The sequence below is a fragment of the Cydia splendana genome, chromosome 10 (assembly GCF_910591565.1).
Source record: "Cydia splendana chromosome 10, ilCydSple1.2, whole genome shotgun sequence".
NCBI classification, from domain to species: domain Eukaryota; kingdom Metazoa; phylum Arthropoda; class Insecta; order Lepidoptera; family Tortricidae; genus Cydia; species Cydia splendana.
Genome location: NC_085969.1, coordinates 935,704 through 953,377, shown reverse-complemented (window position 1 = coordinate 953,377; position 17,674 = coordinate 935,704). Strand labels below are relative to the sequence as shown.

General features: G+C 38.9%; 2 protein-coding genes across 2 annotated transcripts in view; one reads left to right on the top strand and one right to left on the bottom strand.

Moving 5' to 3' along the window:
- Positions 1–17,674, top strand: part of LOC134794545 (intermembrane lipid transfer protein VPS13A-like) — a 65,597-nt gene that overhangs the window by 45,382 nt on the left and 2,541 nt on the right. Inside the window, exons 46-61 of the mRNA XM_063766356.1 lie at positions 330–572; positions 1,239–1,402; positions 1,713–1,817; positions 4,019–4,117; positions 5,138–5,337; positions 5,737–5,809; positions 8,582–8,728; positions 9,505–9,632; positions 9,974–11,188; positions 11,965–12,174; positions 12,205–12,214; positions 12,319–12,445; positions 12,691–12,804; positions 15,739–15,762; positions 16,681–16,811; positions 17,131–17,273. Of these exons, the coding sequence (XP_063622426.1) occupies positions 330–572; positions 1,239–1,402; positions 1,713–1,817; positions 4,019–4,117; positions 5,138–5,337; positions 5,737–5,809; positions 8,582–8,728; positions 9,505–9,632; positions 9,974–11,188; positions 11,965–12,174; positions 12,205–12,214; positions 12,319–12,445; positions 12,691–12,804; positions 15,739–15,762; positions 16,681–16,811; positions 17,131–17,273 (3,133 nt within the window). The remainder of the gene's footprint in view (positions 1–329; positions 573–1,238; positions 1,403–1,712; positions 1,818–4,018; positions 4,118–5,137; positions 5,338–5,736; positions 5,810–8,581; positions 8,729–9,504; positions 9,633–9,973; positions 11,189–11,964; positions 12,175–12,204; positions 12,215–12,318; positions 12,446–12,690; positions 12,805–15,738; positions 15,763–16,680; positions 16,812–17,130; positions 17,274–17,674) is intronic.
- Positions 6,441–8,356, bottom strand: LOC134794488 (uncharacterized). Its single transcript, XM_063766300.1, has 3 exons — positions 6,962–8,356; positions 6,821–6,854; positions 6,441–6,684 (listed from the first exon to the last, which is right to left on the bottom strand). Exons 1-3 carry the CDS (start codon positions 8,023–8,025, stop codon positions 6,445–6,447), a joined length of 1,338 nt encoding a protein of 445 aa, XP_063622370.1. The 5' UTR covers positions 8,026–8,356; the 3' UTR covers positions 6,441–6,444.

The following is a 17,674-nucleotide window of genomic DNA, read 5'->3' as shown; positions in this document are numbered from 1 at the left end:
GGTGCTCAATTTCAGTAAGTTAAAGGACTATGCATCAAAATGGTCTAAAACGCAACAGAGCTCAGAGTAGCAGTAGTAGTAAAACACTTAATTGTACAAAAAAAGATCATAACACAGAATAATACAGTAAATGTGTGCAACGGCGAACTTATCCCCTTAAGGGATCTCTTCTAGCTAACCCATTAAAGAGTGCCCATAGAATGGAATTAAGTTGATAAAAATACCTGTCTATTCAATGACCTAACTCTCAACTCTTTTGGCTTTTGGACCAGGCTTCATACAAAGTTGTCCATGGTCCTGTAAAATCTTTATGAACATGTTTGTTTCAGGCTGCCCCTCCCCAAAAATAACCCGCTCCATCCCCAACTACCTAATCCGGGTCCTCCCCCCATTAGCCGTCTACAACCGTCTGCCATACGCCTTAGAGCTTACCTGCGGCGACATAAGTATGAGGGTGTCAGCGGGCGAGCGCACACACACGCACGCACTGGAGTTAACACAAGCCCATCGGTTGAGTGTGCACGTGCAGTATATGGGGCTGCCGTGGACTGGCAGCTTTACTCTTTCTCCAGGTAAGAAAATATTGGTGGTTCTTAATCTTTTGGACGCCAATGACCAATATATCCGCACCGCAGGTCCAACGCCAAAGACCGATTAATCGGTCACAGACCACAGAGCAATATAGACCTACTATATGCATAAAGTTCAATTTCAGTTTTGACACTTGGGTGACGTGGCGTCTGAGTGACAGCTTGACACGGCGTCGAAAAGGTTAACAACATTTTAATCAATTCGACGCCTTAACTTAGCGTATCTCTACCCTATGACTGCCAAAGGCGTAAACTTACGCGCGCGGCTATAGCCCAATATCATCCTACGTGTATTCAGTCAACTTATGTCAAATTAACTTAACACAACTTAGCTTAATTTAACTTAACCTCCTAAGTCCCTGCGCTGCGTACAATTTTTTGTACATATTCCAAAAATTATGAACTTTTATTGTGTAACTAAGGGTTCCAATTTGAAAAACAAAACCATTGCTTCTGGGTCTCAGGAGGTTAAAACTAGTTAATACGCAAAAAATTACTTAACTTGAACTTAAAGCCCTCCTAGCCTAATCGGTAGTTAGAGTTACCTTGCCTTATTACGAAGCTGAAGGTATCGGGTTCGAATTTCAAATCGCATTTTATGTACATGGGTTTAATTTGTACGTTTATTAATTGATTTTTTTTTTGCAGATGTGACCGAAAAGAACATAACAATGAGTACCGAGTGCGACACCCAGGGCGGGAATAAACAGTTGGGAATCAGGGCGTGGCTGCGGCGCGCGGATTGCTGGCAGCTACATCTTCATGCGCCATATTGGATCATCAATAAGACCACACTACCTTTGCAGCTTAAGGTAAATTTTATTAAAGTTACTGTAATTTTAAATTTTATTAAAGTTCTAAAGTATTTGAACAAATTAAATTATTTCAATAAAATATTTTAATTTGTTTTTTATCAAGTAGAAACACTACTAAGTATACTATAAATTATAAACTGAAATAAATGTCATATACTAAGAAAAAGTGACCAAGGCTTCTAGTGCCCCAGGCTGGAATCGAACCAGCGTCCTCTGCTGCAGTATTTTTTATTAAATGCAGTCAGTTACAAATTTTCATTTCATACAAATTATAAATGATCAAACATTTACTTGTCATCTCGTACAGGGTAGCCATTCAGACACGGTGTACGAAGTGACAGATGAGCCCCTCCTTTGGTCGCCGGCGCGGCGGCATCGGCAAGCCGACAAGCTAAGGCTGCGCGCGCACCAGGTATCCGCCATTACCAATAGCACCATGACCAAAAAAACAACGGGTTGCACTCCTGGAGTGCCGACAGAAGTGAAAACACAATGCTAGTACAAAATGTCTGCAGCACTATGTATTGTATAAATGACCCATCCTCCTTTCTATTGAAAAACTTTAGTTCCGAAATTGCTGGTCAGTGAGCTGGTTTAAAATTCGAAATTCAAATTTGTAGCGTTAATTGTTTAAAATTTGAATAGAAATTGTAAAGTTACCTTGCAGACCTCGCATCTAAATATATTTGGTCATGATATTTTGAGATTTATTCACCAGTACTAGAGTTAGTTCACTTTTATTGGCGATTTCATCAAGATGTAGCTTTATTGAATTATATTTGAGTGCTATAAAGTTAGAATGTAACTGTGAGATTCTCGTATTTCAGCCCGTACAAGATTAGATCATTGAGCTTTATTGCTTAATATAAAAGTCCAGTTTTAAATAATTGACCTGATTATGATACGTTATGACTAAAGTTATTTGGTGAATAAAAACGAAACAGCAGGCTCAGGAATACATATTCGCCGCGCGGTAGAAAGAGAGGGTTACGCCTTACGCCTTACGCTGTCTCGAGTTTATCATTTTTTCCCCACCTCAAAAAGTGCACAGCGCCGCTAAAGAAGATTTCACTTCAAAAATCCAAGAATTCAATTGTGTAAAAAAACTATACAGGGTGGAAAGGCACGACGATCCTTCCCGGAAGTATTAGGGCGTTTAAGTGATACAGAGACTATTGGTAATGGTAAGAATCGTTAATTGAGTAAAAAATAAAAATTGCAAAAATACTACTTTTTAACTGTGGTGATAACCCTATAGCATGTGCACATGACGGCTAGATTAAGGATCTCCGTCGGGAAAGCTCGGGACTTTACACTTTTTTCCGATCGTTGACAGTATCGCAATGATGTATGAATGACGCATAAATGTCAAATAAATCAAATGCATGCAAAAATATTACAAACAATTTTATTACTTTCTTAGATAATTACTTTTTTCCAATATTTAATACTATCTTCTTTTCACATACGGTGTTCAAATGTACCTCCGTGTATTACAACGCCGCCGCAGCCCGTACCCGAGTATGTCGATGCACATGCGATATAGTGTATGCTCTTCGTCATTTATCCTCCGCAGAAAGCACCAATTAGCCTTTGTCTCATTTCGTCCGCAGTTTCACATTCCGTTTGGTTTGGTACACCATATCTTTTACACAGCCCCACAAATTTAAATAGCCACGAGCATCTAACATTTTTATTTGAAGAATATGACATTCAATAAGTATAGTTCAATGAAAATTTAATTTCAAACATCAGACGTCTTGTCTATTTCCTACCACGCAAGAAGGTTTGTTAGTTAGGTATTTAAGAAGTATTTATTCTTGATTTATTCTTAGTATTTAATTTTTGCAAGTTCATTTGGTGCAACTAACACAACCTACTTGTTATTTTTAATTATTTTAGATAGTTTCCGAAAATAATTTTGTGAAACGTGTTAAGAAACTAAAACCTTTTTATCAGTCAAGGAAACCAGAGATATTTATAAGACGATTGCGTACTTTTGAGTGGTTGTCAATGTCACCATTTGAACTGTCGTTGTAAACAATGTTGTGGTTAGTATTATTAATATTAAGGAATAACATAACTATTTCATTCAAGTATTGAACAAGTGGAACCACTAAGAAAGCGAAAATCCTGCAATGATTCTTACCGTGCTGTAAGCAGACCTAAAAATGGTTAGATGGCAACAAATTAGCATAATTTCCTGTCGAATACTGATTGTTTACAAGTAAGTTCATTGACCCTGTCACCTGTTAGGGTTAGAACAAAGTAGTTTTTTGCGTGGATGTTTAAAAGGTCATAATTTAGAAACGGTTGCCCATATTAACATAGTTTCTATGGAGAAAATATAGAGCTTAGGCTAAACTATCTCCCATTTCCGGAAAGGATCGTCGTGCCTTTCCACCCTGTATACATCGGACCTACTTCCCAAATTCTACGAGAATCGGTTAAAAAACATGCGATCTGTAGAGCCTGTAGAGCAGAAGAACTAGACAGACAGGTTAGACAGGTTAGAGCTAAAAATGTGTTGTATGTATGAGTAAATTTCCAGGCCTATACTGTGTTTGAAGTGCAAACTTTGAATTTGACTATAGGTACGTATTTTTTTGACAGTCTGCGTGGTCTCGTGCTTGCCGCGCTGCCGCCGCTGCGCCGGGCCTTATAGTCTGCGCGCACACTGAAAGAAAGATGAACTATAGGATCCTACTCAATGTAAGTATACTTCTAAACTAAAAGTATTAACTTGGATAGAGGTCGGCAATCGGCATCATCTCACATACATGATACGATTATATAACGTTTTTATTTTAATCCTAGAGTATTTATTTACGTTTTAAATAGCCATGTGACACGATGGAGAGAATGAGCTGATTCAGATTTAACAGTTCGTTACGGTTTTGATTTTATTTTGATACAATCTTGAAGATCGACGGCACCGAGCTCGTTCAGATCTTTCACGACCTCATCGCTCCAGCGATACCTAGGACGCCCAACTGGTCGTCGACCATCCGGACGGCCCGAGTACGCTCTCCACACCGTTCGATCTTCACCCATACGGACCACGTGCCCGACCCATCGGAGTCTTGAGGCTTTCGTTTCTCCTACTATGTTGGGCTCGGCCACCAGATCTTCGATTTCCTGGTTCCTGCGTATCCTCCACGAGCCATCCTCTCCGCGAGTGGGTCCTAGTATCTTCCGGTAGATCCTCCGTTCAGCCACCAGCAGTGCGTATTCCTCTCTTTGTGTTAGGGTCCAGGCTTCGCATTCGTACATCAAGATCGGCCTGATTATAGTCTTGGACAGAAATGGCGCTAGACAGAGAAGCATGGCGTTCCTTAGTGTCAGAGGCCAAGATCCATTTCGAGTCGCTGCGCCACGGCAGTAGCAGTAGTAGAACAATCTTGAAGATTGCTTAAAATGATTGGTGCATACGAGTTGCGAAATGGAGTAAAAACCGTGCGTGAGATGCGCGTGAATCACCAAAACGGTCGTCAAGGTCGTGTCAAAACACGTCACGTCAGATTAAGCCATAACAAATTATTAAATTTGAATTATCTTTTTTAATAATCGTAAAAATCTTTAAAAAAATCTGTTCTCGGATAGCAATATTAACTTTGAATTACCGAAAGCCATGAATTGTACCTAATTGATTCGTGAACATCTTGATTCGTGCGTTTTATCTTATTATATTTTAGTCGATTTCATCAGAATAACTTATGTTTTCTCGCCCAGGTAACGCTCTCCGAACTCTGCCCCCAACTGACCAAAATCGTGACCCTCCTACCATATTTCCTCGTGTACAACGACACTAAACGCCATTTGCGATTCATGGAAGAGAATGAAGCTGCAGATCTGTGGATAGACCTGGCACCCCAGCAGTGTACACCGTTCTGGCCTCAGACGGACTCCATGGCCATGCACTGCAAGTACAGGTAAGTAATAAATTTTATTTTTGTAATTGGACTCCGGTTGACGTCGTCTGCTATTTAAACACTATAATTTATGTATGTATTTTTATTATATATGTAGTTTCATATCTGCAAATTGTTAAAAAAAAGTGCTGCTTGAAAATTTACATTAATTTTATGAAACAATTCATTTTTACAAAAGATTTACCATATTATGTATGACGACTTTTTATCGTGGACAGTCTTTACTTGCATCTCGTTGTATAGAAATGAAGCCTGATTTTTTTTTCTGAATGAACAACTTAATTGCTGCAACAGCAAATTATTTGGGCTGCTAAAAACGATACGTGCATTAAAAACTTTACGTTTTAAATAGATTTTTCCTTTTGTCTCTGGTAAGTACATTTTTTTTACTTGTAACAGGGACTCGGGGGTCGTGAGTCAACATTTCCCGATTACGAAGAATCATTTTACGGTGCTCAGAATGGATAAGGGGGTGAGTTACTTTGTTAGTTATTTGCTTATAAATAAAGGTATAGTAATTACATATCTTCAATCTAACTCTTAACGCATAAATAAGTAAAACATAAATGTTACTTTCGTCTTTATTATTACTACATTCGTTTTGGTCGTGCTGCATAAATAATATAAATATACTATTTTCTAATTTACCACCTGCTTTCATCTTTCCTACACTAAATTATACTACTTCAGCATCTTAGATTTTTGTTACATAAATAAATTAGTTTTAAGTAGGAACACAGTCTATAATACAAACTTAGATTGTCAAACTTTAGCACTTCACAAAATATTAACTGCATAAGTCAGCAGCAATAGTTGCTAAGCTGGCTAGGTGTTCAAAATGATCTTGACTCGACTTCATAGTTAAGAGAATAAGAGCGTGTCAAGGTAATTTTGACCACCTCGCCCGCTTAGCAACTTTTGTTGCCGACTGTACTAGGCCATACAACGCCATTTACTTCAGCTGATAAGTGTATATTACCGTATCATTTAACTCACATTAATAGACGGGTCTATCGCGAATTTATTTTATTACCTTTATTTACCGTCGTTTCGACACAGGTTTCACTGATGTGTTCAAAACGCGAAAGTTTTAAATATTATGCCGTATCATTGTCCGTATTTGTTCTTCGGCCTCTGCCTCTCTAACGATAAAGTCCCATCATTATGTAACGTATAAGCTGTCCCCTGTGAGCGATGCGCCCATATCTTAATAGCTTTGAGGTGCGCGTCGCTCTGTTCTTTGGCTGCTGAGATTGGTGGCGCTGGTTCTAGTGGCACGGAGGGTGAGGAATATGATGATGATGATGATGGTGGGGGTGGTGGGTTGTATTTTGAGCTTGATGTTACCTGTAACAATTAAGAGGAGATTTTTCAGTTTTTTTATACATAATTAAGGTAAAATAATTTCTTTTGTTGAGAGGGCTGGACAATCCAATTATTCTGTTTTAACCAAGACTGGTTAGAATATTTAAATTTTATTTGCCTGTATGGAGTATTTATGAAATCTTTTAGCACCACTGAACGATTGTGAAATAGAGGAATATTTTCACTATACGTTGACATTTTATCGATACTTGAAAAATTGTGCAGGTATCAGAAAAAAGATCCAAAGAAGATCTAGGACATATTCGAAATGGGATTTAAGACATTGAGTTTTCTTTCACTACTTACTGTATAATGTGGCACTTTGTACGAACTGACTGTATCCAATTTATGAGCATTACTCATCAAAGGCAGATCTCCAAAACTCTCCACCTTATAACTCGGCCTTACTACAGTTGGCACATTATTTGTATAAGAAATATCAAAATCTTCTTCTCTTAAATTAACTGGTTTCGGCAATAATTCTTCTCTTAGTCCATTATCTACCTGTTTTGGCATATCGTTTATCTCATGATGTATATACGCATTTAGATACGACATTTGTTTATTTTGCATTGATTCTTCTGTTTGCAAATTTGCTGTATCATGGTTAACGTAAACTATTTTAGATTGAGTGGCGTCTTCAACGTAGTTTAATAAATCTGTGGGTGCGTATGGTCCGTTGTATTTACTATCATATTCTTGTGGTTTAGGCCTGAATTCCTCCGTATTCTGGGATTTAAACGGTGCATTATAAACCTCATCTTGTGGTTTGAAGGTAATTGGGATTGTATCTGATTCTTGTACCCAAGGTCCGTTTCTGTTGAATTTGTCTGAGTCATAGATTTTATAAGGACCGTTTAGAGAAAACCCTGGAGTGGGATACTCAGTATCTTTAACTCTACTTTCGTCTCGTTTATAAGGTCTTCTTTCAACTGAATTTTCTCTATATCTTTCTTTTTCACTGGCCATATCAATGAGCTTATCCAAATCTTGCTTGCTTAAGTATTTAATAATGTTATTTATGTCTTCGTCTCTTAAACCGTCATTGGGTCTTTTACTACTACTAACCTTAGGTCTTGGATCGTGTGGTCTTCCTGGGTAGGAGGGTTCTTCGTCATCCATCATGTATCCTGGAGGGGGGGTTATAGAAAAGGCCCCCTTGACTGGGTAACTGTTTGGGGGTCGTCTGTAAAACCTAGAGGGATATGAGTAATACTTTCCGCGTTTAACTCTTATGTGTATAGTTTCGTTTAAAAATGCATCTTCACTGAAAACTGAACTGAATAAAGTCAATAACACTGTCACTGAAATTATATTCCACATTTTTGAAAGGTTTCTAAAACTTTTTTATGTAACTTATCGTGTTTCAAATCGAGGGTTCCACTGAAAACTGAGCTCCAGTGAAATTTTGTCATGTCTTATAATAGTTGAGATGAAAGTGGTGTCAATTGAATTAACACATCCAACTTCACTGCTTACGTTATGACTTTGTCGTTTTAACGAGAAGTAAGTAGCGCCAAATGATACTGTTTAACGAGTGAAAGTGACAAAGTGGTAATTTTTCAGAGGTGAACGATGTACGGATGCTGTTATGCAATATGTCGTTATGTTGTGTTATGGTATGACTTCCGAAATAGTGTTGAAATATCTTATAAATTTTGGCTTTTATAACAATTAGTACCGTTAACTTTATGTTTAGTTAACAGTGATAGGTCAGGGGTTAGATTGTGTTAAGAATGCCTAATAGAATTAACAATATTAAGCTATATTTCGAGTTGATATTTGAACGGATTGTTTTTTGTGTTTGATCAAGGATTTCTTTACCTACTACGCCTATACCTATACAGTATACCTACTTAATAAAATGTTTGCTTTACAGTCAGCGATCACAGTTGAAGTGACAGGAGGTACCGACCGGCCGTTCACGATCACATTCAAGCCGTATACGGCGGGCGACGCGCCCGTCCGCATAGACAACTTGTGTGACGACCTGTTCCTAAAGCTACATCAAAAAGATTCTGGCCAGGTAAGTGTGTGGCAGGCAAGTGGCCGAAGGACGTGGACGCCCTAGGTACCGCTGGAGAGACGAAGTGCAGAAAGACCTTAGCGAACTCGGCGCCGTCGACTGGACAGAAACGGCTTTGGACAGAGTAGCATGGCGGTCTTTGGTGTCGGAGGCCAAGTTCCACTTCGGGTCGTTGCGCCACAGAAGTAAGTAAGTGTGTTGTTAGAAATTTTCTGGAGTGCAGGCTTGGCAGGGGCGCCTTGTAACTTCTGATATAAGCCTTGGGCTCTAGTCGACAAAGTACACTGAGTACAATACTCTTATTGGCAGGCCTTATGTATCTACTCTACAATAAGATTTAAACTTTGTAAGTTAACAATGTCGAAGATATGATACAATATGGCCACATTGTATGTTGTTTTAAGATCTAAAACATATCCCAAGAACGTGATGTACAAACAGCAACCCTCTTAACTGTCCATCGGTGGACTTTTTGCATTTGGTAATAAGGTTTGTGAACTGTCAGTTAACAGTGTGCCCAATGGTACATCGCCAATGGGAGATTAGACTAGGCCTTATTATTGAGCATTGTGTTAAGGGGATTATTGGCATTAGCTGGATGGAGACTGTACTTCCCAATTCTGTATACGCTGCATTGTTTGATCAGCTAGTAGTAAGCGATATTTACGAGCAACAAAATATCCCGTTCATCAAAATTCAATTACAATCCTGCGAAGAATTTCCAGTATGAAAACCATGAGATAAACGCAGCCATGATATGCCTTTTGTTATTATAGGTGGCTCTGCTAAGTCCATACCAGTCCATGCTGTATACGTGGGACGACCCAAGCAAAGAGCGGCAGTTGATGTGGAACATATACAACAATAAGGGAAAAGGATATATCGCGGATTTCAGCCAGGATGGGTAATATACAGAATATACTAATCTATCTTATCTGCAGTCAGAAATATATAAAAGATGTGTCTGTGTAACGTTAAGTTGGCGTTTGTACAATGAGAAATTAATATCATACCACAAATCTGTACTGTAGGTACATCGATACGACCTTAATGAATATACCTAGTGTCTGTCAAGCGTTGCTCAATTTACTTACAGTAACATTTGTGCCTCACGCTGAGTATTTATATATTTAAAAATAACGCTGTCTTTTAACATTTTTTACAAGAAGTTGTTGCCAATTTTGTAACGATAGCACGCTTTATGTTATTAACGAATGAGTTTGTAACTATTCTATTTATTTTCAGTAACGGCGAACAGAAAGTAAGCTTCCATTCAGTCAAGCACTCCACCCTGGTCGCCACCAGCAGCGTCACCTCCAAACTGTCTTCAACCCTCAAACGGCTCACCCCCAAATCTCCAGAACCCTGCACCTCCAGCTCTGACGACTCAGAAAACGAACAACCCGACCCTCATAAGAAAAAGATGAGGAAAGATAAAGTTATCGTCTACTGGATATCATACATGGAAGGGTTACAAAGAGTCTTTGTATTAGCTCAAGATGAGAGAATAGCCTATCAGTATAAAATGAGAATTAATTCAGAAAAGAGCGATTACGAAGTGTATTTATCTTTAGCAGAAGTCAGTTTGTCAGTCTGTGTTGACACAAAACTTGGAGTAAAGGAATTAGCTCATCTAAGTGTGACGGATTCCCTCCCGCGATGGGAAGTCAATGTTAGCCATAAATGGAAACAGTTGTCCCCTGACTTAACAGCGTGGATTGAAGATAAATATCAAACTGAGCAAAAGAAATGTCAGTTGAAAGAATACATTCATATAGACTTGGAAAAAATGCAAATGACCAAACCATTCTTCTCGGAGTTACGAAGAACTTATAACCCTGGTGTTTGGATACAGCTGAGGAAATCTGACACATTAACGTACTGCCATTTGAAGTTACAGCGACTACAAATAGATAACCAGCTAAGCGAAGCTGTATTCCCTAGTGTTTTATACCCAGCACCTTTGCCAAACGCACGTTCGACCCGCGGTCCTAAACCAAGTATAGAACTAGTGGCTTTAAAACAGCACAGACCCGCTTTGAACCAAGATGTATACAAATATTTAAAAGTTTTAGTTCAGGAGCATTATGTAAATTTAGACAGAGGTTTTGTGAACTACGTATTTGATATTTTGAACCATTGGAAACTTGAAGAGAAACCTGCTGTGAGACTAAGAGCTGATTTGGCTTTGGTTCATATGCCTTTACCGATCATAGCTCTTAAATCTCAGACTAGCGCTCAGAGAAATATTATTTTTGAGTTTGTGCACTTGTCGCCGATAAAATTGGTGTTAAGTCTGTCTTCTAGAGGGTATTCGGGGGAGAACCCTAACAGTCCGACGCGGACTAGGTTCTGTAGTAAGAAGGAGAATCGGCCTAAGCTGTTCAACAGTGATCTGTTGGAGTATTTGTTTAATTCGTGGGGATCCTCGTTGTGTGACATGAAGGATGTTGTTTTAAGGTAAGACTAAGTAGTCTTAGATTTTATATTTAAGTATTCCCAATTCACCATTTTTGTAAATAATTTATGAAGTCACAGACACTAAACATTCGACCGTCAATTCAGAATCTTAACTTGTACAAACATAGATCAAACCCTAGTTCTTTCAAATGACGTCATCTTTTTATGATGATATTGTTTATTATATGATACTTTAATGTAATGTTAATTTTTTTGCTGTTAATTAGTAATGTTATAGAATATTCAATCAAGTTTGGTTAAATTGTTTAGAAAGCACCTAAAAAAAGTCCTGATTCAAAATAGGTACATTTTATTTTTATTTTTTAGCCAAAGTAACGTTTACAAAGTAGCGTAAACTTTAGTTTAGCACACATTGCGTATTATTACACAAATGACCCGTTAGTCCGTTGGCTTGGCATGCTTTATTTATAAAATGTTCTTGCTAATTTCTAAATTAAACACTCGGAAGTGGCACATTCGAGGGCGATGTACTCACGTAAATGTGTCAAAGTTTTAGTAAACCTTTTTCTAAAGATTTGCCTTTGACACTTTATTTTAAATTATGCCCTCTTTCAGATCAAAACAATATTAACAATAATACATATGTCACACATAAAGCTGTTTTTCCCATTTACAGTTTTGTATAAAAATATCTTTTCTTATAACCGTAGTGAAAAAATGGACTGTGCAATAAATAGACTAAAATTTAGTAAGTATTTATTATTTAGTCACTAATTAATTACTATAAAATAATTATTAACCCCATAACTTTTCAGGATGGCCTACCTAGAGATCCGAAACGCCCCTATCACCCCTACAGCTCTCATCGACACAGCGTCTCGCTTCTACTGGACGCAACTAGTACAACAATTCTACGTGTTGGTCCTCGGTCTGAATATACTGGGAAACCCGTACAGTACTATAGGAGATTTCTGCCGCGCTATGAAGCATTATTATGAACCTTACCTGGTAAGTATTAGAAACTAGTATGGCTTATCTATCACTCACTAACACAGCGCTTTCTTCGCACGATTCTCTTGGACGTTTATAATAATCCCTTTTCAAGACGGTTTATTGTTAGCACAGACGAAGAATTGTATTAAATTGTTTCATGTTTATAATGTTTTCAGGGCACAGTCTGCGGTAGACAGGCGGACCCGTCGGCGCGGCTGGAGCTGGGCGCGGCGCGGCTGCTGCGGCAGGCGGCGGGCGCCGCGCCCGAGCTGTTCCCCGCCGCGCCCCAGCGCCGCCGCCACGGTAACCCTACCTATATCTTGTGCCGGCTGTACATACTGGCCGAGAGACCCTGAGATAACCGAGAAAGGGTTTGTGCATACTGCTTCCTTCTCGACTCGCGTTTCTCCAATTGAATCGGAGCGGTGCCGATACTCTCGGCGAGAGGCTCTCGACGAATGTGTACAGCCGACAACGTCTAAGGAAGCAAAATATATGGCCCATATTCCTTTTGTATCGTTTCAATTCATTATCTTCTTATTCCATAGTTGAAGACGGTGCGCTAAGCAACGACCTGCCAGAGAAGGTTCTAGAAGCAAGCCGCAGCCACCCGGCCAGCGTAGCTCTAGCTCTTTCTGGACTTGTTGCGAGACCTAGTGTCGGTAAGTTTTGTATCTAACCCTATAGTGAGGTTCAAGGGACTATGAGCAGTGGCGGCACTTAACCAAAAGTCCCGTGGCAAATTTATGAATTGGGGCAATGGGGCCCGTGCTCGCGGCCTGCTGCTCATATTAGAGCCTCTTTCGGGGCGGGGGCCCGGGGCATATTGCTGCACTGACGGCTAACAAAAATTCTCGTGACATTTTATAACAAAGTATAAGACTTCTGAATATGACCTAACCTTAGTTATTATACCTACCTAATTAATATTATGTCTGTAAATAATATTGAAGTAATTTACTTGCTTTGACATTTACAGCGAGTTTTAGTAATTATGTTACTTGGGGATCTTTAGATAATATTTGTTAACGTGTTAATAAATACATAGGTGTACCTATTTAAATAAAATCTAGATTTAAAAGTTTTTGTCGCATGATTATATATTTTATTTAGAATTTAAGCATGCGTTTTAAATATGCCTTTATAAATGCGTAGTTTAGTGTTTCGTCAAAATTTGACGTTTGTTTGACTTAAACATATCACTTTCATCATGATATCAATTCTATCTAGAATTAGACCAAGACAAGTCTGCAACGATTTTGATAGCACACGCAGTGCAAGTGTTATTTAAAACGTCAAACTTCTATGAAATTATGACGTATAAATAACACTTGCACTGCGTGTGCTATCAAAATCGTTGCAGACTTGTCTTGATCTAACTCTATCATTCTATCCAATGGTATTCTACCGTTTTGACCATTTAAGGGACTATACTTACAAACGTTTTGTCCAGTCGCAACGAGTCTTAAACAAATGAAATAAAATAAAACGATAGGGTACCACGCGAATGTACAACTGAGGTAAAAGAAAACTACATATTATTGTCGATAAAACAGTTGGTATCATCTGTGCTGTACCTACGCGGCTTTTAAATAAATACTTGTTATGAAAGCCTGAGTGATTTATTGAATAATTCTCAAAAAAGTGGCATCTTAACCTGTCATCGAGTTTTTGAATTGAATGTATGTTTATTTGATCTTTTTCATATGAAACAAAAATGTATCTAGATAAACTAAAACAATGTTTATCGAGGCCAAGTCATTATTTTTATTTAAATTTAATACTTATATTTATAAAAAATAAAGAGTAGCTCTTTTCACTGTAATCTGTCTTGTCCACTCTTCCAGTTTTAGTTCTTCAGATTTTATAAGCACCAATTTATGTAAATAAAATATCATGCTATATAATAACATAAACGATACCCTTTAAAATGTACATTGCACGGGCCTTATATATTTTTTTTACAACAATATTCACGCACGAAGTTTGTCAAAGGATATTTTCACTGTAACCTGTACGTCCTGTAGGGCTACCGCCAATACCGAAAATCGTCAATTGCGGGCATTTTTCTCTGTCACTCTAATTACGCCTTCATTGGAGTAAAAGAGTAAGATCCCCGCAATTTGCGAATTTCGGTTTTCGCGGTAGCCCCTCTGTACATCCGCGGTATTGCATCTGAGGGGCTACCGCGAAAACCGAAATTCGCAAATTGCGGGGATCTTACTCTTTTTTCTCCAATGAAGGCGTAATTAGAGTGACAGAGAAAAATGCCCGCAATTGACGATTTTCGGTATTGGCGGTAGCCCTACTGTACGGCTACCACCAGTTTTGACATTGACAGATACGCTCGCGTCTACGTAAATTACTTTCTATACATCTCGCTTGCACTAATATGCGAGTACGAGCGAGATGTACAGAAAGTAAATTACGTAGACGTGAGCGTTATGTCAATGTTAAAACTGATGGTAGACGTACTGACTCATACACAGAAAATGTTATTTAGATCATAACTATGGCAAAATATTAGGTAAGTATCAAGCTAACCACCGTAGGGTACCATCATGACCCAAGTGTCGTAGTTTCGTAGAGACAAGTGGTTAAAGGCAGGAATCTGGGGTTTTTAACGGAATGTTAACTTTAACTTGTCTCGATTATTTTACGAATTTGGTATGGGGCCTAATGTAATAATATAATTTTAATATTGTATGAAGGTTTATTCATCTATGCTAAAAGTGAGACATTCGTATTATTATCCGTTCAAGAGAAAAAATAAAAAAGAATGTATTTTTCACTGTAACCTGCTTAACTTTAACCTGTGTTCAATGTATAGGTTGTCTTGAAAATAACTTCTTCATTTTCCGTTCCCTTTTGAAAATTTGGGGTACTTGAAGTAGTAAAGTCTACCGTCTGTACAATGGGGAATGCTCGGAAGAACTTTTTGATTTGGTGCCATCGTCTCGTTTCTATCACCGCACCTCCCGCCAAAGGAGCAAAGTTCATCCCCACTTCTTAGATACATGGCACACCAAGAATAAGCGGGCATCTCGCTCGTTTCTTCCCAGAACGTGCAGAATGTGGAATGACTTGCCTCCTGAGGTATTTCCTTTGCGCTACGGCATGGGATTCTTCAAGAAGCGGGTATTTAGGGTTCTCAAGGGTCGGCAACGCTTAAGTGGCTCCTGTGGTGTTGCTTATGTCCATGGGCGACGATGACCGCTTCCCATCAGGCGGCTCGTCTGCTCGTTTGCTGACTATAACATAAAAAAAAAAAAAGTAAAATATATTTTTCATTCTTAAAAGTAAAAAACATAAAAAAAAAATTTCATTCACTTTAACCTGTCGGTGCCACTTTCTTGAGAATCACTCTTATATCAACCTGTTTAGCTTAGGGTATGTTAAAATAAATGCGACGAACATTTTGCCAAAATTATTGGGCCGAGCCAAAACATTACTTTAGCACCTCGATTTCGCGTCATTTTTTTCTGCTCTCTGTACACGCTTAATAACCATCTCACAACATCTCAACTGTACATTTCCATTCGCTGTATAATCTAATCTGTTCCGTTTTCTGTACATCTATTACTGCACGTGGATAGATGGCGAATATCTTGTTTTGCGACGTAAGTATTGCATGCACTGTCATTTTAGGGCACTTTTTGAATGTTTAACATACCTCAACCCTGGTTCACAAATTAGGAATTAATGTTGCCTAAATTGCAGTTAATTAAAAACGCTCAACGAGTACCTACATACGAGTATAAACTGCCCAACTCTAGGGCACACCTAAGAAAAAGTGCGCCTACATCTGACGAATACGTCGCTCGCATGCCATTCGCGAACCGCGAACCTGTAGTAGAGTACCATTTTGAAGTATCATTTTACAAAGTTGTAAGTATGACTAACTGTATGTATGTTTTGATATTTTACAAATGGTATGCGAATTAAAGGCATTTTCGCCAGACGGTCGCACTTTACGTCGACTCTGCACACTTTGGAGCACGTACCTATTCTATGGTTTACTTTGCCTTCCGATTTGTTGTGGGTGTTCCTATAATTGCATGATAATCCAATGTGACAACACATTAGATCTGTTGTTATTTGCACGTCAATATGTATGAATAAAATGTCTTATGTATGACAGTTAAAGTTAAATGGTACCTATTTTTAATAAATATTGCATTAACAATCTTATTTAAGTATATAAAAAAAACATTAATTGTATTAGATGTTTAAAGTTTAGACCAATTCGTGCTTCGATTTAACGGCTTTTCTAAATGTAGCTGTACGGGTTCGTACATTAGGTACGCGGTAATGGTTGTCCAAAGTTGATGTTAGACAATTCATTTACGAAGCCCAAAAAATATGGCGCCGTTTCGTAGTTGCATCCACTGCTGCCAAACTCGGAGGGCTCAATTTTTACCTAACAAACAATGAATATTTGATGAATATGACACCCGTAAGATTGTGAACCCGTTAGTTTACTATCTAACGAGTGTTCACAATTTTACGGTGACAAATACGAGCCTTGTCTTTCATAGACATATGCCGAGAAGCGATGCGCGTCGCCGCCGGCAGTGGCGGGGCGAGCGCACTCCGCGCAGTGGCCGAGCGCGCTGGACATAGACTTGTGGCGCGAGCGAGGCTGCCGCGACACTGCTCCAATACTGAGGTATACGAACTTATAATAAACTAACTTGTGCTTGTGACTATTGTCCACATAAAACTAATATAGAAGTCGTTAACCCTTTGGACGCCAATGACCGATATGTCCGCACCGCAGGTCCAACGCCAAAGACGGATTAATCGGTCACAGACCACAGAGCAACATAGACCTACGTGCATATGCATAAAGTTCAATTTCAGTTTTGACACTTCGGTGACGTGGAGTCCGAGTGACAGCTTTTGTGTTTGACACGGCGTCGAAAAGGTTAAACACCTGTTTCACATTCACAAAGATAATACTTAGGTAATTAAGTAATGTTTTACAGGGTATCCGGCCATATTCCCACCACGAAGCGCTGGGTCTTCAGCTGCTGACGCTACTGGGGCGTGGACACTACGCGGACACGGACACGTACCTAGCCCACGCACATCTAGCTCCAACTAACTGCAGTCTACTGATATCCACGCAGTGAGTCATTTTGCCTACATTAATAAGGCCCCAAAAGCCTAGCCAGGTGACAATTATATGCCATCAAATTATTTGGCCTTTCAACGAGCTGTTACCCTAGTTACTTTAAAAAACTTTAATTTCTTGCTTCTTTCTAACTTTGTATATTACAAGTTATCATATTAGTTACCAGTGGCGGCGCGTCAAACATATCCATAGGCAAGCCGGCTAATTTGGCTTACATATTTCCTTTACAACTCTGCTCAAACGTCCAAAAACAGGCAAGCCGGTGGGAATCGGCTTTTATGGACGCGCCGCCACTGTCAGTTACACAAATATTTTTATTTTAAATTTATTTATATGTGCGCTGCGTAAGACTTGTAACCCTTTTCATTAGAGCCACAAGAGTATCTTAAGTTGGA